The sequence below is a fragment of the Pavona decussata genome, unplaced genomic scaffold, assembly GCF_977016875.1.
Source record: "Pavona decussata unplaced genomic scaffold, jaPavDecu1.1 SCAFFOLD_393, whole genome shotgun sequence".
Taxonomy (NCBI): Eukaryota; Metazoa; Cnidaria; class Anthozoa; order Scleractinia; family Agariciidae; genus Pavona; species Pavona decussata.
The window spans coordinates 65485-91749 of record NW_028145764.1 but is presented as its reverse complement, the minus strand read 5'-3'; the positions used below and the strand labels follow the sequence as shown (position 1 = coordinate 91749).

The 26265-nt window shown below is 37.8% G+C and overlaps 2 protein-coding genes across 4 annotated transcripts; one reads left to right on the top strand and one right to left on the bottom strand.

Moving 5' to 3' along the window:
• Positions 1–18068: 18068 nt before the first annotated feature.
• On the bottom strand, positions 18069–20123 carry LOC146451201 (uncharacterized). 3 transcript variants are annotated; one of them, XR_014860083.1, is made up of 2 exons: positions 19452–20123; positions 18069–18857 (listed from the first exon to the last, which is right to left on the bottom strand). XR_014860083.1 is itself a non-coding variant. In XM_085099483.1 (2 exons), the coding sequence occupies exons 1-2, from the start codon at positions 19941–19943 to the stop codon at positions 18692–18694; spliced, it is 654 nt and encodes a 217-aa protein (XP_084955609.1). In that variant the 5' UTR covers positions 19944–20123; the 3' UTR covers positions 18069–18691. The 3 variants fall into 3 exon arrangements, 2 of the variants coding, with proteins under 2 accessions (XP_084955609.1, XP_084955608.1); XM_085099483.1 differs by having other exon boundaries at positions 19456–20123; XM_085099482.1 differs by having other exon boundaries at positions 18069–18643; positions 19456–20123.
• Positions 20124–23714: 3591 nt separating this feature from the next.
• Positions 23715–25442, top strand: LOC146451200 (uncharacterized). The gene has a single exon (XM_085099481.1). The coding sequence runs from the start codon at positions 23774–23776 to the stop codon at positions 24632–24634; it is 861 nt and encodes a 286-aa protein (XP_084955607.1). The 5' UTR covers positions 23715–23773; the 3' UTR covers positions 24635–25442.
• Positions 25443–26265: the final 823 nt, after the last annotated feature.

Genomic DNA, 26265 nt, shown 5'->3' with positions numbered 1-26265 from the left:
TAAAACGAAACCTTAATTCATTTTGGTGTTAAAATTAATATCGTTTATTAAAACGACACAAAGCCAGTTGTATAGGCTTATTTCTGTAAGTAATATATCAAAACAAGAGGAACAGCGTTTCAGTCAATTTGTAAACATCGAGTCATGGGTTGGAAAAAAAAAGTAAGAAAAAATGATAGGAAGAAAAAAACAAAAAAAAAAAAATCAAAAACAGGCCTAGACGAGTTATCTTTTAACTTTTCAAACCATTCATGATTCTTGGAGATATTCAAAACAAAAGTTCACCAAATTTTACGATAGTTAAGACCTCCTTGTTGGTAGTAATTTCCTTTGTTTTCTCTTCATGAATTGTTAATGTTAGAGAAATCAATCCTAAAATTCTATTTATCGCATTATTTGTACAGCGTCGAGGGCAGCTGGCAGCTATCATACAGCTGGGGGTAAAAACATCCACAGAAATCATAAAGTTAAAAATCTTTAATTAAAATTTGTTTGAAAATTTCTGTCCCACACGGCTTGCTGTTATTTGTTACCTACATGGAGACAAACTGGATATTGCCTCAATTGTCCAGTCGATCTCAGTAAGAAAATTAAGTTCTCAAAAAAAGGTAGAAATCCGAAATCGATGTATAACAATCGCAGTAATGAAGCGGTAGTTATCTTTTGCCTGAAAAACAAGCTTTTATAATTGATTCTTTTCCGTGACTGCTTAATAATCAAGTAGAATCATTAAGCGTTTCCTGCTATACACCTTGCTAAAATTGTTTTATAGCTGGTTCGTGTTTTCATTAGGTTTTTCTGGGTCACTTACTAAAGGCAAATAAGGAACTTACTCAAAAACAACCTCGACTGTAACGAGAACGTCCAAGAAACCAAAAGGCTGTGTACCAGCATTATGATAAATTCAAGTAAATTTCTGTGACGTCCTTTGGAAAGCAAAAACGTGACATAACCATATTAATTAACATACTATAACATGCGCACACGACGGTCAATTTTTTCTCAACTTCAACACTAATGTTGTTGGGCTCTGTTGCTACTAATTATGCTTCGACACAATTCGGCCACATTGCATGAGTTGAACAGGTTAGAATATTTTTTCCAGCGACGTTTTGGATAGGGTTACGAGAGGTCGTTAATATACACGTGTCCCCGTGAATCACGGTCAAAATATCGACATTCAAGGAAAAGCGAAAGTATTTGTTTTACGAGGGACCAGATAATAAAACGTTTTGTTACACAACTGGTAAAACGTATTACACAAATTTCCCCATAAATTTTAGTGTGCAACTCCTGTATGGCATATTTATATCGGATGTCTTTTGTTTTGGTTCCTCACGAAACGCTTAAAGAGTTGCTCATATTGTATACATTGGTACATTTCTTTGTTGTTGTTGTTGTTTATTTTTGAAGCCTTCTTTCTTTTGTGTGTTAATTAACCTTATCCAGACCTGGGGAAAGAACGATTGTGCCCGCGGCGATTGGAACATGAATAATTTTTTTTTTTTTTAATATTTAAGCAAATGCCCTGAAACTTCAGGTCTTTTTCAGGAACTTATCTAAGATAAATTTGATCTGGTACCCCCAAATTGAGTTTGGTGTTACCTATTTTGACAGGCAGTTTTTTTTTCTAAAAATAGAAAATCCCTTTTTAAAATGAAGAAAAACACTTTCCTTTTAGTAAAATTTATGTTTTTAGCTCACAGTTTTCAGTGTTTCCTTATTGGTTTTAGTTACTTTTCTTTCAATTTTGGCGCAGTCCTGAAGTTGTGGGAAAATCCGGCAATCCAAGATGTCGGATTCAAGATGGCCGCCATTTGCCAATCATGACCTAACTACCACGTCATTTGACATTATCACTTCGCGATGCGGAACTCAAAGTAAACATCTTTGGACGCACTGTCTATCCTCAGTGTCATGGCTGTTATACTTGCGAAGTTATGGAGGAGGGGGGGGGGGGGGGGTACCAGAAGACCAACAAAAAAAAAAACGGTGATAGGTTTAATCTCTTAGTAGATAGGTTGCGAAGGGCTTCTCCACTGACGGCTCCCTTCGTACGAAAAGTTATCGGCGCGGACTTTCACATGATAACAGGAACGATGACAAATGACCTCGTCCCTTTCACCTTTACAAAGCGAGCTATCAAAACCAAAAAAGTACATAACCCTCAAAATAAACATATGACCAAACAAACGTACACACACATTACCTTCTGCGTCAGTGACGTAAGCATGTGTCTTACATACCAGTGAGTTCATGTGCGCACGTAAATTAAACCAGATACCGAAGATCGTAGTGCATTGCACCATTCTCTCCGAGATATAGCAAGCTACATTTAAATTTATCTTTGTCTCCTTGTCCGGCCTTCAAATATTTACTTTTATTCAAAATATTTCACAAACAGTTCTGGTCAAGTAAAGTGATTTGGCAAGTACTCCGATATAACGAAGTCTCCAGTTTAACGAAATGGACTTCAGACCTCCGGTGTCAACATGAAATCGAAATTTGCTAGCATCACAGTTTCTAACTTGATGTAACGACATAAATGCACCGAAGAAAAATTGCCTCCGGTGTAGAACTTAAATTTTTCGACAGCTGACTTAAATGCCTTTCCTTTGTAATAAAATGTGACAAGTATGTTTTGGAAATTATCCATCTTTCTCAAGAATTAGCTTAACGTTCAGCAAAACATAATCGAACAACTGAAAAAATATTCTATATACACTATGGATTTTGGTCCAATTTTAATCCTAACGCTATTATGGTCTGATCTTACTCCTAATTCTATTCACTACGGATTTTGTCCTATACTATACACTATCGATTTTTGTCTAATTTAAATCACAAAACTATACACTATGGATTTTTCCTTAACTGTCATCCTAATACTATACACCAAGGATTGTGGCCGAATTTACGTCCTAATACTACACACTACGGATTTTGGCAGAATTTTCTTCCTGATACTATACACTATGGATTCTGGCCTAATTTTGATCCTAACACTATACCCTATGGATTTTGGCCAAATTTTCATCCTAATACAATACACTATGGATTTTTGTTGAATTTTAATCGTAATACTATACACGATATATTACGGCCTAATGTAAATAATAATACTATGCACTATGGTTATTGGCCCAGTTTTCATCCTAATACACTACAGTATTGATTTCGGTCTAATTTTAATCTAGTGCTATACACTATGGATTTTTGTTGACTTTTCATCCTCATATTACACACCCAAAACCCTGGACAGACGATTTTTGGTCCCCCCACAAATATTCTTTAAAACGTTTTCAATCGAAACAGTGTGTCGAAAACGTCCCCTGGGATACTTTTAGGCCTCTCAAGGGACCAGGGACAAAGACATTGCCCAGAAAAATGGAAGTCATGGTTAGGATTAAACCGAATATTATTTCTTAGTGCCTTATTTGCAGTTAAAAATTATGCACAATGGAGCTTTACGACACACCGAGATTCCTAGAGACATAAACAAGTGAAAAATGTCAACTTCAAAATTTTTTCATTTTTGACCAAAAACTCTGGACTGACCTTTTCGAAAAACGTCGATTTTTGGACACAACACAAATATGCTTTTAAAAGATTCAGATCAAATCAGTGTGTCCAAAAGGCAAATCCCTAGGGACATAGAGAAGTAAAACATGCCGACTTTAAAATTTGGTCATTTTAAACCAAAACCCTATTTCCTTATTTCCCTTGAAAAAACTTATTTCCCTTGGAAATAAGTCGATTTTTGGACACAAAACAAATATTCTTTTAAAGGCTTCCAATGGAATCAGTGTGTCCGAAAACGTTCCCTGAGACACTTTTTAGTCCTACCAAGGGACAAGAAAAAAGAAATAGCCAAGTCATGGTCAGAGTTAAACAGACAATTCTTTGTCAGGACATTATTTGGACTTAAAAATGATTCCTAAGGGAGTTTATCGACACGAAGAGATCAAAAGGGACATAAACAATTGTAAAATGCCGACTTCAAAGTTTAGTCATTTTTAACCAAAAACCCTGGACTTAGCCCTTGGAAAAAAGACGATTTTTGGACACACACAAATATTCTTTTAAAGGCTTCCAAACTTTCCAATGGAATCAGTGTGTTCGAAAACGTCCCCTGAGACACTTTTTAGTCCTCCCAAGGTACAAGGAACAGAGAAATAGCCCACAAAAGATGAAGTCAGGGTCAGAGTTAAAAGCCGATGTTCACGGTCAAGCGCATGCGCGAGCAGACCGGCTCTAAAATAAATTGTTTAACGGAAAATTTTCCCCTTAGCTGCGTGGCACTTGTACTAAAAAACAGTGAAGGTAAGATATAGTTCTCGAATACGAGTGTTGAGTGCCATTATTTAAACATAATGGCACTCAACACTTGAATTCGAGAACTATATTTTACCTTCACTGTTTTTTAGTACAAGTGCCACGCAGCTAACGGAAAATTTTCCGTTAAACTTTTATCAAAAATAAATTGTACAGGTCGACACTAAATTCGATGCGAGCGGAACAATCTGTTGTAAATATAAGTTCGATTTTTTTAAGGTTAAAAGTGTTTTAGCATCCGAAAACGACATTTTTGTCGGTGGATCGTCAAAAGGAGACGTCGCGGCCTACCAGCGACGGGACGTTCTGTTGACTCTCTTGGAAGCACAGAAGATAAAGCGGACAGAGTGGAGTGGATGTAGGAATCCTGTGTGGTTAACAAGATACGTCCACCAAACGTGGAAAATTGGTAAAGGGATAAGTCTGTTTAAGTAGACAACGATTTTGCGACACATTTCGCTGGGGCGATATACAATGTTTTTTAAACAGTGACAGCAGGCCCGTAGCAGGGGGAGGGGCAGGGGGGGCTTGAGCCCCCCCAGAATTTTTGGAAGTTAAAAAACAATCTGCCATAAACTAAATAATTAAACCAAATTAATGGGCAGCAATCAGTCTTGAATTCTGACGCTGCAAGCTTCCCTTTTCACAACCTTTAAAAAGTTGTTTACTACCTGTCAGTTTCCTTGGCTAACAGTTTGTTTTCATATACAACAGCAACAAAGGCACTCCTACCATGTGAATCGGAAATAAGAACCACGATCGAAATTAACCATGAATCTCAAGCCGTAAAAGCTATTGAAATAAGCTACAGTCAATTCTCTCATAGCGACGATTTCTCGTAGGCGACCACCTCCCGTAAGCGACCACTTCGTAAACAACCATTTTGTTTCTCACTTAAATACTGTTTCAAGAGCTCTCTCGTAAGCGACCACCACTCAAATTTCTTAAGAGACCGCGACCACTTTTTAGGCCAGAAATTACACCTATTATTTCGTTTTCTGTTTCCGGTAAGCGACCACCCAACACAATCACGTATGATAGTTAGTAAATCATTACTTAGAGGTGACAAATAAAGTTGAATTTTTAATGACGCTTCCCCGGACTGCAGACAGATCCTGCATATACTTGCAGCATTTTCGTTGTGCGGTTCCTTGCAGATTGTTTGCTTTTATGCTTTGGACCGTAGATCTTTTCAGATACGATATGCTGTAGAACTTCTTTTTAACACGGTTTGGCCATGTACTTGTGAAGGAAAGTTTTGCTTTTCTGCTGATTCTCGGTTTGGTCTCTATCATGTCGCTGCCGTGTCAAGTTTTCTACGCAGTCCGATCAGCCTTGCAGAACTTTCTGACAGATAATAACAGTTTACAGACAGAGAAGATGGCTATAATTAGATCTGTAGGTAAACGGGACAGATCTGTTCCGAATTTTTATACAACGTTTCATCAGAAGAATGAATAGATGTGAAAAAATCAATAAATTAGTTTCCATGTGCCTAATTTTAGCTGCTAAGGTAAAATTTTTATGTCATTAACTAATCAATCCAGTATTACGCTTATTTTGTTGATCTCTCCCGTAAGCGATCACTTTCCGTAAGCGACCACTTTGTCGTAGACCAAGGGTGGTCGCTTACAAGAGAGAGTGACTTGTTTTCTAAGACATCTGATCATTTATAGCAATACAAATGCCTCACAATGTTCCCACAGTCGGATTCTTAGTGCCTGGTTCAGGCCAAATTTAAAAAGAGAAAGAAAACTTTGTCGCATTTGTTTACGTCCTCCTTCAAACGTTTTGTTTAACTATTTTGCTAAGCCCCCTCAGTTGTTTTAGCCTTGCTACGGGCCTGGACAGTATTCCAATACAAAATGTCCTTGTAATTGACTTAGTGTTGTTCTTTGTTAATGTTTCTGTTGTAGTTTTATTTTATTTAATTAACTAGTATTACGTGTTTTTCTTTTTCGTGACAAAAAAAAAAACAGAATATTCTTTGTCAGGGAGTTATTTGGACTTAAACATGATCCCCAAGGGAGTTTTATGACACACCGAGATCCCTAGGGAGATAAACAAGTGAAAATACCGACTTCAAAATATGGTCATTTTTGGCAAAAAACCATGGACTTACTCCTTGGAAAAAAGTCGAGTTTTGGACACAACACATATATTCTTTTAAAAGCTTCCAATCAAATCACTGTGTCTGAAAACGTTCCCTAAGACACACTTTAGTCCTCCCAAGGTATAAGGAGCAAAGAAATATCCCACAAAAGATAAAGTCAGGGTCCAATCGAATCATTGTCTCCGAAAACGTTCCCTGAAAACATTTTTGGGCCTCCTAAGAGACCAGGGACAAAGAAAAAGCGCATCAAAGAAGAAGTCAAGGTCGGAGTTAAACAGAAAATTCTTTGTCAGGTCGTTTTTGGGACATACAAATGATTCCCAAGGAAGTTTTTTGACACGCAGAGATCCCTAAGGACATAAACGAGTGAAAAATGCCCACTTCAAAATTTAGTCATTTTTGTCCAAAAAATCGTGGACTTAGTCTTTGGAAAAAAAGTCGATTTTTGGACACAACACAAATATTCTTTTAAAAGCTCCCAATCGAATCACTGTGTCCGAAAACGTCACCTGAGAACCTTTTTAACCCTCAGAAGGGACCAGGGACAAAGAAATAGCCCAGAAAGGAAGAAGTCAGCGTCAGAGTTAAACACAAAATTCTTTGTCAGGGCGTTTTTTGGACTTAAAAATTATTTCCAAGGGAGTTTAATGACACGCGGAGATCCTTAGGGACATAAACAAGTAAAACATGCCAACTTCAAAATATGGTCATTTTTGGCCAAAAACCATGGTTTTACCCCATGGAAAATAGTCGATTTTTGGACACAACACAAATAATGTTTTAAAAGCTTCCAATCGAATCATTGTCTCCGAAAACGTCCCTTAAGACACTTTTTAGTCCTCCCAAGGGAAAAGGAACAAAGAAATAGCCCACAAAAGATGAAGTCAGGATCAGAGTTAAACAGAAAAGTCTTTGTCAGGTCGTTTTTGGGACTTAAAAATAATTCCCAAGGTAGCTTTTTGACACGCGGAGATCCCTAAGGACATAAACGAGTTAAAAATGCCGACTGCAAAATTTAATCATTTTTGACCAAATAATCGTGGACTTTTGGTAAAAAGTCGATTTTTTGACACAACACAAACATTCTCTTAAAAGCTACGATCGAATCAACGTGTCCGACAACTTTACCTGAGAACCTTTTTAAGCCTCCGAAGGGACCACGGACAAAGAAATAGCCCAGAAAGGAAGAAGTCAGTGTCAGAGTTAAAAACAAAATTCTTTGTCAGGGCTTTTTTTGGGCTTTAAAATTATTTCCAAGGGAGTTTTATGACACGCCGAGATCCCTAGGGACATAAACAAGTGAAAAATGCCGACTTCAAAATATGGTCATTTTTGGCCAAAAACCCTGGACTTACCCCCTGGAAAAAAGTCAATTTTTGCACAAAAAACAAATATTCTTTTTAAAGCTTCCAATCAAATCACTATTTCCGAAAACATCCCCTGGGACACTTTTAAATTCTTCTAAGGGACAAGGAACAAAGAAACAGCCCACAAAAGATGAAGTCAGGGTCAGAGTTAAACAGAAAAGTCTTTTTCAGGGAGTTATTTGGACTTAAAAATGATTTCAAAGGGAGTTTTATGACACGCCGAGATTCTTAGGGACATAAACAAGTGAAAATGCCAACTTCAAAAAGTGGTCATTTTTGGCCAAAAACCATGGACTTACCCCTTGGAAAAAAGTCCATTTTTGAACAAAGCACAAATATTCTTTTAAAAGCTTCCAATCGATTCACTGTGTCCGAAAATGTCCTCTGATAAGCTTTTTAGGCCTCCTGAGAGACCAGGGACAAAGGAATAACCCATAAAAGAAGAAGTCAGGGTCAGAGTTAAACAGAAAATTCTTTGCGAGGTCGTTTTTGGGACATAAAAATGATTCCCAAGGAAGTTTTTTGACACGCAGAGATCCCTAAGGACATAAACGAGTGAAAAATGCCCACTTCAAAATTTAGTCATTTTTGTCCAAAAAATCGTGGACTTAGACCTTGGAAAAAAAGTCGAATTTTGGACACAACACAAATATTCTTTTAAAAGCTTCTAATCGAATCAATGTCTCCGAAAACGTCCCCTAAGACACTTTTAAGTCCTCCTAACGGACAAGGAACAAAGAAATAGCCCACAAAAGATGAAGTCAGGATCAGAGTTGAACAGAAAATTCTTTGTCAGGTCTTTTTTGGGACTTAAAAATAATTCCCAAGGAACGTTTTTGATACGCGGAGATCATAAGGACATAAACGAGTGAAAAATGCCGATTTCAAAATTTAGTCATTTTTGTCCAAAAAATCGTGGACTTAGTCCTTGGTAAAAAGTTGATTTTTGGACACAACACAAATATTCTTTTAAAAGCTTCCAATCAAATCCTTGTGTCGGAAAACGTCCCCTGAGAACCTTTTTAGGCTTCCTAAGGGAGAAGGGACACAGAAATAGCCCAGAAAGGAAGAAGTCAGTGTCAGAATGAAACAGAAAAGTCTTTGTCAGGGAGTTATTTGGACTTAAAAATGATTCCCAAGGGAGTTTTATGACACGCCGAGATCCTTAGGGACATAAACAAGTGAAAAATGCCGACTATAAATATGGTCATTTTTGGCCAAAAACCCTGGACTTACCCTTTGGAAAAAAGTAGATTTTTGGACACAACACAAATAATGTTTTAAAAACTTCCAATTGAACCACTTTGTTCGAAAATGCCCCTTAGACACTCTTTAGGCCTCCCAAGGGACCAGGGACAAAGAAATAGCCCACAAAAGATGAAGTCAAGGTGAGAGTTAAATGGAAAATTCTTTGTCAGTGCGTTAACGGCAGTAAAATATGTTTTCCAAGGGAGTTTTACGATATGCTGAGATCTTCAGGTACATAAACAAGTAAAAAATGCCGACTTCAAACTTTGGTCAATTTTTTTTACTACAAACCCTGGACCCTTTGGAAAAAGGTCGATTTTTGGACGCAAGACAAACATTCTTTTAAAGGCTTCCATTCGAATGAGAGTGTCCGAAAACCTCCTCTCAGGTACGTTTAAGGTCTCTCAAGGGATCTGGAACAAAGAAATAGCTCACAAAAGATGAAGTTGTCAGGGCGTTATTTGCACTAAAATAAGGTTTCCCAATTGAGTTTTTCGACACCACTAGATCCTTAGGGACATAAACAAGTGAAAAATGCCGACTAGTAATCGGAATGTGTTAGGCTCGACTCCTGATAGGAGCACTTGGATTTCTTTTTTCCGAGTATGCTGTGTCAATTTCTAGAACAATACATCATTCTCATTCATTCACCAGTCTTGGAGTATACCATCACATTTATTTCATAAGCGAAATGAATTCTAAAATTTAAATAATACAGCGTCGAGGGCAGCTGGCAGCTATCATACAGCTGGGGTTAGAAACATCCACAGAAATCATTAATTCAAAACTCTTTAATTAAAATTTGTCTTGAAATTTCTGTCCCACACGTGTTGTTGTTATTTGTTACCTTCAGTGAGACAAACTGCATATTGCCTCAATTGTCAAGTCAATCGGTTTAAGCAAACTAAGTTCTCAGAAAAAGTAAAAATCCGAAATCGATATATAGCAACGGGAATGTTGAAGCAGTCGTTGTCTTTTTTTTTGTCTGAAAAGCAAACGGTTATAACTGAAAAATAACCGAGTAAAATTATCAACCATTTCCCGCTATACAGCTTGGGGGTCACTTAACAAAGGCCAATAGACCTTACGCAAACAGCTTACCTGCCAAAGTAGCATCTCCACTTTTCTATGCATCAAGCAAATTTTACGACAGGTGACTTCAATGCCTTTGGTTTGTAATAAAATATGACAAGTATGTTTGGAAATTATCCCATTTTCTTTTACAATAATTAGCTTTATGTGTAGGAAAACATAATCGATATTCTATTCTATATGGTCTGGATAAGATAAGATAAGAAACGTTTATTTCAATAGGGTAATGCGTTCAGTTTTTGTACAAGATAAAAACTGCTATCCACAGAGGCCCTATCCATAGAGGATAGATCCAAATTCAGGGGTACTGAAGGATAGTAGTGTCCCATTTAAAGAATACACTTTTGTTTTTGTTTTTCTCTTTATTGGGCTGCAAAGTTCTTGAACAACTTTATTATGCAAACATGTGAACGTTTTGACAAACTTCATTACCTAAGAAAGCTAGGTCCTTTTATTTAGTCAAAACTTAATCACTTCGTCAAATCTTCTGAATCTGTACGCATCTTTAAGAAACGTGTTAAATCAGCTGATTTATCTCAAGTGATCGACAATATTTGTAGAGACTGTTTTCTCTCCAAGAACTAAACCTGTATTTACTTATTTTTATAAGTTTTTATAAGTTTTATAATTTTTATTAGTAGTATTCATCGATCATCATGTATACTTTATAATGTGAAGTATTTAGGTGTCTTTTAACACATTTTATAGTAGTATTGATCGATCGTCATGCATATTTGAAAATGCAAAGTTGTTAGGTGTCCCCAATTAGCGTACATTCTAGTACGCTAGATGCTACGACACATTGATAATGCTTACTCACTTACTTACTAGCTTGCTTACTTCTGATTTTGACTCATGTCATACCTAATATATATATTTAGCCAAGCCTAAAAGCGGAGCTCCAATTTTTTTTTTTTTTTTTTTTTTTGCAATAACTGTTCCAATTTCCGCGCGCTGATTGGCTCGTATCTATTGTCTATAAGAGTACAGACAATAAAAATGATGTCAGATGTAACGCGCTCGCTTTCTTAACGAAAAAAATAGCCAATTCTGCTCGTACCTTTTCCCTGTTAGTGTAAAAAACAAATCGACGGCAGTTTTCTATGGTCTATACTCTTATAGACCATAAAATGACGCCATAAAATGTCCAAAACTTGGTAGTGAAACCACTCGCCTGCGGCTCGTGGTTCCACTTAAGTTAGAAAACTGCCGTCGATTTGCTAATCATAGCATTTATAGAAATCTGCTTAGCGTATGAACGTAATAACGTTACCACTTCGTCATTCTTTCTGCAGTTACTATATATATTTTTAGTGCGTATGCAGCAAAAACTGTCCATCAACAATAACAACAATGTAATACAAAGGGCAAAATTACATACTCCTGATAGGTCGAGCGGCGAAAATACTCGCTCCAGATTGGCTGAGCACGCCAGTTCTACATTTCGCTGGTTTCTTCATTTTGTGTGCAAAAATAACGAGTTCTTACAAGTTCTTTGGAGTTCCACTGTTTAAGCCGAGTTGTTTGTACCACAAATACATGGAAATCAAGTGCTGCGGCTAGAAAGAAAATTCCTAAACGTTAAGTTTTCGTGTCTTACAAGAAACAGCAAAATATCATTTGCGTCAAAGCTAAAAACTTGGATCGGATTGACATTTGTTTAGCTGAGAAACTGAAATCAGTCATGGCGAACAAGTGCTTTCACCTGGCTTCTTCTTCTTACAACGAATGATAACCGAGCATAGCAGTGTCCTTTTGACGGGAGAAAGGAGCTAGTCAAATTCAGTGGAAGAAATTACTCCGTAAGTTCCTTCTTTAGATCCACCGTTTGCTATTTTTATCGATCTATTTTCGCGGATTTTCAAGCGGTAGGAAGCTTCACAGCGCAGATGAACAATAAATTTATGCCTGACATTAAGTTTTATCGTTGTTAGTTTACTCCTGAATTAAACTAAATCCAAATAAACGCCAAGAAAAGGAGAACACGGGGAAATCACTCTTGGTTGCTTGGCACAGATCTTTAGTGTGTCGGTGCAAACAAAACTGCCCCGAAACAAAATGTTCAAAAATTAGTTTCTCTACGAATATTTATCCTATCGAAGCGATTGAAGTATATTTGTATAGCTTGAAACACGTAAAATAAAGAAAAAAACATTGATTGTTGCTCAGAAACGCATTAGACTAGTAAACAGCGAGCAAGTTGCCTAAATTGGTAGGAGTTGCGTTCAAGTTAAAAGAGAAAGAAAAATTCATCGTCTTTTGCTCATGTTCTCCACAAATTCCTTAAGACATTAGTTAGGTCATTTCACGTTGTTGCTTTGCGGAGGACGGCAAAGAAATGTATCAAAATTTAATTGCGGAGTGATTGTTTTTGTTCAAATGTTGTTGCTACCGATCGTCGTTGCTTAGCAGGGTTCCCAGTCTTATTTGGCGCTCGGATAAAAATGTTTGAAAAATCATAACTTTGTCAATATCGCTCCTACTAAAATAATTCTGGACCTTAAAAATATTTAAACACTTTAACGCTTGGTTGTGCAGCGAAATATCAGAGCGTTTTAAAAAAAAAACTTGTGCGTGTTTATAGAGTCCAAGCGCGTGAAGGCAGAGCGGCGCAAATGCAAATGCATGTACACGACTCCAAAACAAAATGTTCAAAAAAATAATTTCTCTGCGAATATTGGTGGTATCACGGGTAAAACGTGTAAAGCTTGAAGCACATAACATAAAGAAAAAATATTGATTGTTGCCTGGAAGAAAACCTTTTCGTTTACAAATGATTTGTAAACGACTGTCGAATTGCACGTCATGATAATATTTTTGGTGTACTGAGCAACTGAGCGACGCGGGGAAAATGTTTGGAAATTCAAAGCTGTGTCAATTCTGCTCCTGTAGCAATAATTCTAGTCTCTATATAAACATTAACGAATGAAAAATATTGGAAAATAGTCTTTGGTGTTTGGTAGAATTATTTTACAGCTTTTAAACTTGCGTGCCAACACATGAGAGCCGTGTGGTGCCATGAAAACAACTCCGTAAAAACTAAAATCTTACTTTAAGACGTTTTTTACACTTAATTCTGGTGCTGTGGTAAGACAGCGCGTAAATCTCATTTGAAGACGATTTATCTTAGGATAAGACGACTTTCTTCTTATTTATACGATGATGGCGTCTTAGATTAAGATGATTTTTTCTTAGATTCAAAGTGCTGTGGTAAGTCATATTTTCATCTCAGCTCAAGATTTGAACAATCTTATTCTAGATGCTTTAGAATCTCAATTTAAGTTTCGAAGCAAGGAAGAAATCTTCAATCTAACTGCAACGGTCACTATTAAGCCTACATTCAAAAACAGGGAGCGTTTAATACTGTTAAGCTTGAACATGATACATGCAGCAATGAAAACACAACAAATTTCAATCCATAGTACTTTATTAAAACCAAATCTGAAATGACACAACTTATACAAATCCGCTTACCGTAAATTTGCAGGAAAACAGAGGTCGGGCCACGGCATTTTAAATACTGTTTTGTTGGTCTTAAAAGTCCCGTAAATTATAAACTTTGCATTGCAGATTGTCTGAATTGTCACTACACTCATTCCTTTGATCGGTGACGCAGCAGAATTGCAGGACTCATCTTGGTTTTCAAAAAACAGGCGGTTTAGAAAGCGACAGTAATTTCTTCATTCCATTTTCATTCCGCTGAGTGTGCAGTGCATGCTGTTAAGTTCGTGTATAGTTACAACGTTTAGCCGAGGCTTTAGACCGTATTTGATGTCCAGATGTCTTCTCATTTGAATATTGAAGTTGTTGTCTCGAAATTCTTGTAAATTCTCCACTCTCCGCTGCTTGAAAAATATTAACGGCTTGTTTTAAGTCTGAACAAGGTGAGAGTTTGCGATGGATCAAAGCTCCAGACTCCAGCCCAGACTCTTCGTGTCTGTAGAGTTTGGATCAAAATCAACCAATCAGAAGAGAGGTCCTGTTCCCTACGAGGTCTGCATTTTTTTAATGAACCAATCAGGAAGGGCTTTGCAAAATTTGGATCCTTTTGTGTTGGAATTTTCTATTTCTTCCAACTTAGCCTTTTTTTATTTATTTTTTTTTTACCGAGAACTAAAATGGTGAGAGTATAGATCGGCGTATTAAATCGCCGATATCTGGCATGTCAGATATCGGCGATTAAATTCCCCAAATGTGCCCGTTCCCGCGATTTTTTTACGCTCATCGCTGCGAATTGCCAGTAAAGTCAATCAGTCAGGTTGGGCGGGTTTATCACATGAACAACGCCGCGATCATCGCCAGGTGTGTCCGCATCAATCGGTGGCGAAAATCACTTGCGATTTTCGCTGGCGATCAAATTCGCTGCGATCGTCGTATAAAATGCCAGGTGTGTCGCCAGCTTAAGGCGTATTGCATCTTACGCAGGATGGTAGTATCTTATAGCCTGCTTAGGCGTCTTAAAATTTCCACAAGACCAAAAAACGTCTTAAGATAAGGACCCCATCGACTCAGATTAATATAATTAAGACTGGTCTTTCTTAAAGTAAGATGCCTCAATGTTGATTAAGATAAGCGCTTCTCAAATGAAGACGATTTAAAGACAATATTTAAGACGATCTTTTATCTTATATACTAACTGAGACTCCGATAGTCTTCATTTGAGATCTCCTGTGTTAAAATAAGATGATCACCGTCTCAATTTAATGTGGTGGTGGTCTTGCATAAGACGGGAAACGTAAGGTAAAATCTTAGTTTAAGATTTTAGTTTTTACGGAGAACACGACCACGAAAAAATATTTTTCAAAACTGATTTATAATTTCTACACAAATATCGATGGTATCGAGAATTTACAGAGCGTCGCAGTGTAATTGACGATTGAAGCATCTGTCAGTAAAGCATTACATAAAGAAAAATTATCGATTGTTGCCTGGATGAAAGCATGTTCGTTTACAAATGACCTGTAAACGCCCGTCGAATCACGTAAACATGATATTTTCTGCGAGAGCAAGGTAGCTCCTGGGGGAAAATGTTTGGAAATTCAAAACTGTCAATTCTGCTCCTATAGTAATAGTTGTAGTATCTAAATAAACGTTAACAAATGGAGAATACGGGAAAATAGTGTTTGGCTTTTGGTACAATTATTTCAGAGCTTTTAAACTTCTGTGTGTTTACAAACGTACGAGGCCGTGCGGAGCGAATGATTATTGTTATTTTTGCGAGAGCAAGTTATTTAAAATTAGCTCCAGGGGGAAAATGTTTGGAAATTCAAAACTGTGTCTATTCTGCTCTAGCCTGCGAACGCAGACGTATTTCCGGCTGTCGCTTCACTCCGCCGAAAAATAACGTCTGCGAAAACGAGCCGAGAAAAAATTTCCGTGACGTCAAAGCTTTTGTCTTGTTGTTAGCCAATAAAATTCCCTGATAGAATTTGACACTTGCGTACACGCGCGAACCCGGCGATTTAGCTATAAGCTCGGGCGAAACACCCGTAAAAGATTTCTACGTCTGAGGTTTGTTTTCTATGCAAAGTAAACGTTTCCAGTGAAGAGAAGATAAAAGTGTTTGGAAAAAGTTCTCTGGAAATTCACAAATTAATACTGCGTTCAACTAAAGTCGATCTGACTGCTTACGTTGGAAGCTTTGCCGCTCCAAATGTTATAATCGTCTGCTTCGCTACAAGAGGGCTTTGGACAAAGTAGCAGATTTCGAGAAGGAAATCAAACAAGATTTTAAAAATGATGGCCCGTTCCGTGTAAAACGACTCGCTAACGAGCTAGGACAGACGCCAGAGGCGAAAAAGAGTCTGCTTTGAAGGTGCGAATGTAAATAATCGCTCGCAATTCCGTTCGATCCGAGCTTTGGTGCTTCTTCTTTTGAAAGCTCTTATCCGCCTCCTGTTGTCACTTTTGGTGCTGTTAGCCTTATTGCCCCAGTAGCTTTGCTTTCGTCAAGTCGTTTTCTCGTTCCAAACGGCTTGCTTGAAAATGCTTCTGGAGGAGTAATATCGGGCTTCACTGACCGAGTGTTGACCTCCGCGCCGAAGTGCACACAAAGATTACAATAAACAAACATGATGCAGTTGATGATATATTCGTTTAACCCTTTAAACCCTACGATCAAGATTTGAATTCTCACTTGTTGCCCCTATTCATTTCCTACAGAAGAGGAGAGGTTGTTTAAATATCCACCAAATTCATCTTGAACCATGTTTTACAAAGCATTCATGCTGATCACTCATAGGGCTTAAAGGGTTACAACAGGCTCTACGTGTGGTATAAAATGACAAAATAAATAATTGTAAGTTGAAACCCTTTCATAGAATGGTATGTCACAAGCAGTCAAGATGCAAATCTAGCTACACTGTATTTTAATGGTCTCTTGTAATCAACTAGTCTCCTTCGCAGCCGTTATTTAAGGTCGTCACGCAACGCTCCTCCAAATACGCGTTTTAAACGCGTTTAATACGCATTAAAACTAGCGGGGAGGAGCGTTGCGTGACGACCCTAATAACGGCTGCGAAGGAGACTAGTAATCAACATGAGAACCCCTTAAATGCAATGCATAGGTGGTGAAAAATTGACATTGAATGTGATGGCTTTCTCGGAAATGTGCATATTTGTCAAGAACCACTCACAAAAGTTCTGATTAACATTTGGCAGGAATACAATTCAGGAAACAAGGTGGATTATTTCAAAACAACTAAAATTTAACAGTGGAAATTTAAAGAACAATAATCCAGTTTTCCTTTAACAAAGGAGATCTAAAAAGTTGTGGGAAAATATCACTGGAAGAGTGTTAACACAAGAACATTGTTTACAAGTTTGTTTCAGATAAATTATGGGAGTAATATATTACATGATGTAGCAAGATTCTCAGCAAACATACAAAACCTGTTTAATTAAAGGCATGTTTATAGCACAGTTATCGGATTGTTTCTTTGGAAATAACACATGTCAGAAGTATCAAAAACTGTGTGCAGCCACATACGCTAAGCCAAAACCAATATAATATATTAAGTAACTGTAATCTTAACTACCAGCATGCAAACGTTCTTGTTAGAGTAATCTATTGTGTAGTTCCAGAAAATGTCCATACTCCCCCCACAGAAGGGATTGAAAATTCCGGAGGGGTGGGGGTTCTCAAAGGCCCAAATATGTAAGTAAATGTATGAAGCTTGACTGGAATTTCCAGAGAGGTGAGGGAGGGGGGGGGGGGGGGGTCTAAGGAAAAATCCATCCCATGGGAAAGGTATGGATAATTTTTGGAACTACACATTCTATTGCAGCTGCAAATGAAAAAAATGCTTTTAAATGTTGTGTGAAACCACTTACAAACATTAACCAGGGGTCATACAGAACTTTTAATTTCAGAATATTTTCAGAATAACTTCAAGCATATTGCATTCTTTTCACACTTTTTAAGGGCTGTAAATGCAATAAGTGCCAAAAGCAATTGTTGCAACTAATTAAAAATTGGTTCATGCTTAGCGTGCGTATATCGAGTTATGGATGCACGCGGGAAAGTTTGGAGAGCACGAAAGAGGCGTAAGAGTTGCGGGAGGTGTAGCCGAGAGCAACTCTAGCTTCTTGAGTGCTCTCCAAACTCCCCAAGTGCATCCTTAACTCGATATATGCACAGCTAAAAGCATGAAGCAATTCTTTTATAACATAGTTAAAATAAAGTAAAGATTTGGAAAACAGGTTTTGTTTCCTGATTAATTACAAAATTCTCTGTAAAAAGAAGAAAAGTGAAAGTGATTTCTCATATCGGTTTAATCTAAACGTTTCATTAAACTTTGACAAGCTCTTATGAATATACATTTTTTATGGTGTTGTCTCTCAGTAAAACATTTTTCATAACATAGTGCGCGCATGCTTCCCCTATCTGACTTGCACATGTCATCCAATGTGCGTATGTTGAGAAATGTACCATGATGACGCCAATAGTAATTAGATTAGGATGCACGCACGCTATGTTATAGAACGCGAATAGGTCCGTGATCACTCTGGAAGGATGCAAGGGTGTGGTCCTTGTTTGACTGTGGGGTGCAAAAGTGTAGCATTTCTAGCAATTAGCAACACAGCCTTTGGATCTCTTTCTTCTGAGCTATAGATTTTGTCCCCAAGGAGGGTCTTCAGTGTTGAGTACACAACGGCACATTGTTTGATAGTTTGCGTGGAAATGATGGTTCTGGTTGCTGCTGAGCCACAGTCTTTCAACTCATCGGCTATCCAGGCGAAATACTCTGTAAGGCTAGCATTTTTCCCCATGTATTGTACAACATAGGCTATGTTTTCTTTGTTTGGGTTTTCATGAACAATGTGGGAACCATCCATTAGCAGCACTTTAAATATTGTGCCCCTGGTATCCTTTGTGGCCGTGGCAGTAAATGCAATGAATGGGGTTCTTGGAAGAAGGGACTGGAACTCGTGCAAATGCGAAAACCAAACTCGAAAAGCTGCATGTTTGTTCGTTTTTGACTTTCCCCTAGAATGGAAAATATACTTGTATAAACATGTAAGCTTAAACGAAATATTAGCCAGCTAGAACATTCAGTTTTTCCAGTGATCTCTCCCTTGTGTCTGTGGTAGCTGTCACTGTAAGGGCAACAAAAGGAACTTCCAAAAGCAGGGACCTGAACTCATTAAGTCTTGAAAACCACACTCTGAAGGCTGCATGTTTATTTGATTTTGATGTACCCCTAAAAAAATATGAAAACCACATAAGTTGGACTCCTTTGGGTACTGGATGCAAATGAAGCACATTGTTGAACCATTGCTTGTGTATTTGGTCCAATATTGTTTCTATTATTTTACGCCATCTGTGTCCAGTACACCAAGTAAGAGCCATTATATAGTTGTGTGTTGTAGACATTGGCATAAAAATAATAAACTGCAACAGGGTAGAGGCCAGGAATATATAAAGCATAAATACATTCGCATGACCCTTCCCATAAATCACGGTGAAAATAACAATTTCAACAAATGAACGAATGTACTGCGTGCATTACCTTCTGAATTTAAAGGAGATGTCATGTTATCAAAATAATTTGCATGCACTCAACAACAATTTCATTTCATTGTCTGAAATTGACATAATATTAATTCAAAAAAAGTACGAAGAAAAACAACCAAGTAAAGCTTGACCTAGATATACTTAAGAAGCGTGATTTCAGGTAAACAACAAAACAAAAGAAAATCTCGATCTGAGACATTCTGAAAGATGCTCATTTCACAATTGTTCATTTCGTTCCATTTGGAGGAGGCAATAAGTCAAGTAAAAGTCCCTGTATAACTTACCAATGGGATATTATATGAGCTTCATCAATAGCCACAGCTCGTACGGACTTCTTGTAACTGTCGCTTGAGACCATTTTACGCCACCTTTCATCGCCCAACCATGTTTCTGGCGATCCGTAAACAATAGAATACTGGCCATTTTCCACTGCTTTCCTCTGCGATTCAGTGATTATATCGCTCAGACAAATAGCACTTATTCCAAGCGAGGTTAATCGACTTACTTGGTCTTTCATTAGGCTAACTAATGGCGAAACTACGATTACTATATTTCTCTCACGTGCTGGCTCCAGCGAAGCAAACACTTCGGGTACTCCCTGAAATATCATTGACTTTCCAAATCCAGTAGGTAAATTCACGAAAACAGCCTTATTATCCAGAACGATGCATCTTATGGCCTCTTCTTGTTGTTGATTGAGCTTCTGTATTCCAAATCTTTCACAAACTTTTCTGGACGCCAACTGCACACAAGACTCAACATCGTCCGCCATTTTTTTTACACGCGTACTCGTGTGCCTCACGCTAGACACGCGTGTTTAGTTCTGGACTTTTCTGAACCAAATTGTGATTGGTTCAAAAAGAATGACGTCATGGAAATCGTTTGTGGGTTCGTTTTCGCAGACGTTATTTTTCGGCGGAGTGAAGCGACAGCCGGAAATACGTCTGCGTTCGCAGGCTAATTCTGCTCCTAATTATTAAAAATTCTAGTCTCTAAATAAACTTTAACAAAAGGAGAATACGCAAAAATACTCTTTGGTGTTTGGTAGAATTATTTAAGAACTTTGAAACTTGTGTGTGTTTACAATCACATGAGAGCCGTGCGGTTCAAATGAAAAACACGGCCACGAAATATATTTTTTCAAAAATTAACTTCTCCTCGAATATTAGTGATATCGAAAGCGATTAAAGTGCCTATGTAAAGCTATTTTAGAGTTCTGAAAGTTGCCATAACTGATCACAAACGGGTGATATAGGCAAATGTGAGGCTTCTTTAAACTTACTTTTCCGGCCGGCCTGCTCTAACCTGCTATCTATCGTCGCTTTCACGTTGAACTTTACTTAATCGTCCCCGGCTTTCTGATTTCTTTTACTCTCTCTCTTTCTCTTCTTTCCACGTTTGTCAACATATCCAACGAAAACATATAAATTGACTTTGTATTTTGTGTTCGTTATCATTTCTGTTATAAACGCACCTCGCTATGCAACGTCCCGCCAAATAAACTCGGGCGCATTAGCATTGTGGGATTGCGTACGGTCGGAGGGACGGTCGTACGGGTAAACAAATGACGTCATAACCAAACCAAAATTTTTCGCTTTCACGGGTTACCAAATTCTCTTAGCTATGGGGCTCTGCAACGCGCCTCCGGCGCGCGGAGCTCCGCTATAAAGTACCGAGTGATGATAATTAACAATTATTCCATGAGCGCGCGTTGGATACTCAATGATCACATGACACGCGCAGCGCTTTGCAAACGGAGTTGAATGAAAAATCGAAAGCGAAGAAGATCGGACACAGTCGGCCATCTAAAATTCAAGAAACGTTTAAATGTGCGAGTTACCACCTTTCTGAGACAAGCATTCAAGTGTTTTTGAAGTTCCAGCTCATCGAGAAGCGTAATAGCTGTGCACATTTGAGCAAATGTTTTGCTGTGTGATGCTGAGCGAAGGAAGGGATCAAGGACGGCTTTTTTTTACGCTGAACTGAATTCCTCGCAGACGTTTTAAAACAAGTCAAGGTGTACGAGGTACAACCTCACTGAGACAAGCATTCATTGCAAGTTTTTAAACTTCAAGCTTATCGAAGAGCGTAAGAGCTGTGCACGTTTGTGCAAATGTTTTGCTGAGTTGTGCCGAGCGACGAAAACGAACATTATGGCCGCCGCTCGTACGGATTTCATAGATGAACTCTTGTAACTGGAGTCCTCGTAAATGCGTAGAAACATAAAGGCAGGCATTAAGCTCTTCTTCAGAAATTTCTTCGATCGGTTTTAACCTCTTACCGCCAGGATTTGCAAGCCATCGTGAAATTTTTGAAGGTAACCAGTTGTTATTGTTGTTGTTGTTGTTAAGTTTATATGATCTAAATCGTAAAATCGTGCAATTTTTCTGATTTTAAAGGAAACTTCAGAGATACGTACCATTAAATAGTGTCATATCGAACTTTGTGGCTTTTATTCTTGTTATATTGATGAGATGGCATTGTTTGGTATTTCTTCCTTTTCTTTTTTTTTTTTTTCCCTACATTTTTCCGAAGAAACTTTCGCCTCCTGCCGAAAAAAAATTTAGCTTAGCGACACCACCTGGGGCAATCGTTTTCCATATAAGGTCAAACTACGGTTAATGAGCTGATAACCGGGATTTAGTGAACCAATCAGAACGCTAGAAATGCAATATCTGAGGCTGAGAATTTAATAACGCATAATATTAAAGACAGTTGTCTCAGGCAATTACCTCCTGGCCATACTCATTTGTCATTTGTCAAATGCACTGGCAGAGAGAATCAACGAAGCGCCGACGAGAGGCTAATGACAGAAACGTCAGCACTCGAATCTCTATTTACCTTTAGTTATCAACTCTTTTGATAAACCAAACACTCGTTTCTACTCCCCACCGACGCAATACCACAGTTTCATTTGAAAATAATCCCCTGAACAATTTTCCTGAACTGTTCTGAACTGAACTGCTCAATATTCTACAAAGTCATAGCCCTTTTCACGTACGGTTTCTGGCGCCATCTTGCTTGTCGGAAAACACGGCAATAATTACAGTAAATGATTGGGCTATCCTCTAGAAAATGAATCCAGCATTGAGAACGATTTTTGCATAACTAAGTTGCCTTCGTAAATAAAAATATAGACGCAAATATTGTAGCGTTCGTACACTGTTATTAAAAAACTTGTCATTTCGCGTGACATTCCCCGTAAGTCTTGGCAAATTTGCATCTTTTATTCATCAGAGGGGTTTTGTATGAAATTTTAAATTTTCGCTTACTGCCATTATAAAATGAATCTGTTGTTTGATATGACCAGAAACTTAAATAAAAAAATGAAGTATGTTCACTCTATTGAATAAAAAGCACCAGTGGGCAACAGTGAATCATATATGTCGAAGTACGTGTCTACCCATATTGTTATTAAATTACGACAGTTTAAATATTTAGTAGCCACCCGACGAGAACAATTAGACAAAGGACTTTTAAAAATGTCTTCCACTGTTTTCCCACATGTTTTTGCGCCTTTTTGAAGGCATTAAATTTAAATTGCAGTATGTTTTAGGGAATGGAATTTTATATGTTTAGAGACATATTAACCCCTTAGAAAAAGAGAGGTATTAGCTTATCCAGTGTTTAGAGATTTTGAGGCGACCTTTTGATTAAAAAATAAAAATCCTTTACTACATCCGAATTTCTGAAGCAATTTAGACCTTCTAAACAGATATTCACAGAAATGAACCACTGTAAATATCGCTGGACTGTGGATAAGGCCTTATATGGCGTTAGATGCCTCTCATGTCAGTTTTTCATGAGCACAGGGATTTTCTTTGAATTTTGTACGCTTAATGGGGAATTTTAGATTAATTAACCACGTGGGTTTTCATACGACGATTTGAAATTGTACCTGTTTACGTCTTTCCTTACCATTTTATTCCTTTTTTATGTGCTTTAATTTACGCAATAATTTTTTGTAGGACGCTTTGAAATTGTACCTCCTTATTTATATTCTTCTATTTAAATTAATCTAACTTCAGACACCAACATTTCATTTATTGCGATTGACTTTACACCGTGTGAACATGAACTCGAAATTTTGGTGATTTTTTTTTTAATTTATTTTTTTTTTATGTTAAGCTTACGAAAGAAATGTTGCCCCCGGTGTAGAGCCTATTTGCCAAAGGAAAATCTCGACTTTTCCATGTATCAAGCCAATGTCACGACAGCTCACTGAATTACCGGCGGTTTATAATAAAATATGACATATAACATTGGCACTGCGTTCAGGAAAACGTGACTTGCAATAAAAAATATTGTTTATGGTCTGGATAGATTTAAATTTAGGGGTTATGAGGGATGGTAGCATCCCATTAAATGAGTACAATTTGTTTTTGCTATTTCCATTTGTGACAAAATATACTTCTTTAGGTTTTAAAGTTCCTCTTCAACTTCATTATTCGAGCATGTGGACTTCGAGTACCATAAATATTTTATTGTATTTTTGACGCATGCCATTACTATTTAAATAACTTTTTCTTTTGACTCAGTCGCATTTCTAACACCACAGAGAAACAAACCAATACCAAACTCAGCGAGAAAGATAACATCTGAATGAAAGTGAAAATTGTTCCTTTTTTCTGCTGTGATATATTTAAGACAAAAGCTATGCGGTTCAGTACGCCTGTGTTGGTTGCAGTGCTAATCGTGTTTGTGGCATTGGATATTTCTGATGCGGCCCGGGGAAGAGGTAGTAACCGAGGAGGCAAACAAAGCAGGAGGCGATCTAGCAGTATCTCGGGCTCGAATTCAAGATCGTCTCGCAAAGGTGGCTCAAGTTCTAAGCCTAAGACCACCAAGAATACTCCGATCAAGGCCACCACCGTCCGCTCTCCCGTAATAACCAAGCAAACCAAACAAGGTGACCGATCAAACATGTTCCCAAAGGTTGTTGTCTATTACCTGTTCGTGCGCTACACGCTAAGCAAAGCCCCAGTGTACCGGAGTGGATATCCGATGTATGGAAGTTATGTCACCATCCCAGAAAAACGAGCTGTCAGGGTAACCAAAGAGGAACGGAGTTTGCTAGATGAGGATGGAAAGATGAACTGTTTCGAAGACTCACCTGAGGACCAGAGCCTGACCCTTAGAAAAGGCATCGAAAAACACCTGGTTGAACTGAAAACCGTAGTCAAATACAAGGGCTCGGGAAAAACACAGACGTATTTTAACGAAACGGTTTCATTAGAAGACATAAACGAAGGCGGCTTCGAAGTGACCAGCCGCGCTCGGTACAACACGACGATCGTGGAAGGAACATCTTGTACGCAAGTTGAGAAGATAGTGGAAGGCACAATGATTACAATGTACGAAACAAACCCCAACAAGGCAAACTCCATTTACAACAATAATAAACTGCTTGCGACTGTAACGTCTCTGTTGGCAGTTATGCCAGTGCTTCGCTTTATGCACTAGTTCATCTGCTGCTAAATGATGATTGGTATGCGATAACGATCATTAGCAGGATAGAAAATTAACGAATGAGAGAACAAAGATATTAACACAAAATAGAAAATAGCAAACAGAAATGTTGAATTGGAATGTAGAAAACATCTCCGCTCGATGTTGTTTAGATAACAGGTGTTTTTTTTTAATACACCTCAAATATTGAAGTAATTATTGTCAGTAGAAAGCTTTTGCTCTAATTATTTTGCTTTAATTCAAAACATTTCGCATTTTCGTGCTTATATCTGAGTGTGAATTTTTAATACAGTCGTAGTTAACTAAGGAGACAGCAGTTATGCACGTGTTTCGCTTTCTGTACTAGTGCATCTGCGGCTAAACGATGATTGGCATGCGATAACGATCATCAGCAGGATAGAAATTGACGAATGAGAGAACAAAGACATTAACACAAAATAGAAAATAGCAAACAGAAATGTTGATTAGAATGTAGAAAACATCTCCGCTCGATGTTGTTTAGATAACAGGTGTTTTTGTTTAAAACACCTCAAATATTGAATAATTATTGTCAGTAGAAAGCTTTGGTTTTAATTATTTTGCTTCAATTAATTTTAAAACATTTCGCTTTTTCGTGCTTATATCTGGGTGTGAATTTTAATACATTCGTAGTTAACTAAAAAGATATGATCTAAAGGCATGTAGAAAAAGTCGTTGTTATTACTTTATCCGTAATTTCCATATTATTTCTGACATTTAAACGTGAACGTTTGTAGGCTCAATATGTAATGGAAATAAAGAATGAAGAGTAGATCATGACTTAGTCACACCTTTTGTTATCAAAAAAGGGGAAAAATTAGAGGAGAACCCTCATGGGACGGCGAAAAGGTGACCGTAGGCGCTTAATGGGGATGACCGTTTAACAGTTGTATTGACAGTATTCTACTAATAGTAGTCTTGAGGCTTTGATAGCTGACCGGTAGATAGGTGGCCGCTTAACTGGCCCATGAGGTTCGACTGCATTTGTGTTGACCATGTAGTCTAACCACTTCGTCTGTTTTCAAATCCAACTTTAAAAAAGGCTCAATAGTTCCTCCTGCTGCCTAAATCTAGCCATATTTTTTTCTGTAAGACTCATTGCTTGAAAAGAAAGCAGCTTGCTAATAGGTCATTTTCCTGATAACGTCATTTCAATTCAACTATCACAATTTATTTTATTTTCCCTTTCAAATTCAACCTTTGTAATCCCAGAGATGAGGAAATGACAATATATGCAACTAGTGTAAGAAAATAAAAAAACTGAGGGATTTTTCATTAGTCAAATGACGCTATTTCAAAATTGTCCTATTTCCCTTTCTTTGCAGAGGATAGTGAAGTTGCATCATTCTTGGAAGCGAGCGAATTAGATCTCATGCATAAATTTCATCAACTATTAATTTGGAATCGTGTCATTTCATCTCGAAACTGTCAGCAAATTGATGGACAGAAATGACATGTGCGTTGATAATGAGACTGTATGACAATAAGGCGACGATATTAAAACCGCTAAAGCATGCATGGCAAATGTTAGCCTGCGAATGCAGACGTATTTCTGGCCATCGCTTCCCTGGAGGGAAGCCGGAAATACGTCTGCATTTGCAGGCCAG

What these genes read in the sequence shown, in the direction of transcription:
- LOC146451200 (XM_085099481.1), top strand. Translation starts at nt 23,774, where the DNA reads ATGAAAGTGAAAATTGTTCCTTTTTTCTGCTGTGATATATTTAAGACA.
- LOC146451201 (XM_085099482.1), bottom strand. Translation starts at nt 19,943, where the DNA reads ATGGCGGACGATGTTGAGTCTTGTGTGCAGTTGGCGTCCAGAAAAGTT. An exon ending in GCTCATATAATATCCCATTG is followed by an intron (nt 18,644 to 19,455) that starts GTAAGTTATACA and finishes TTTCCATTCTAG; the next exon opens with GGGAAAGTCAAAAACGAACA.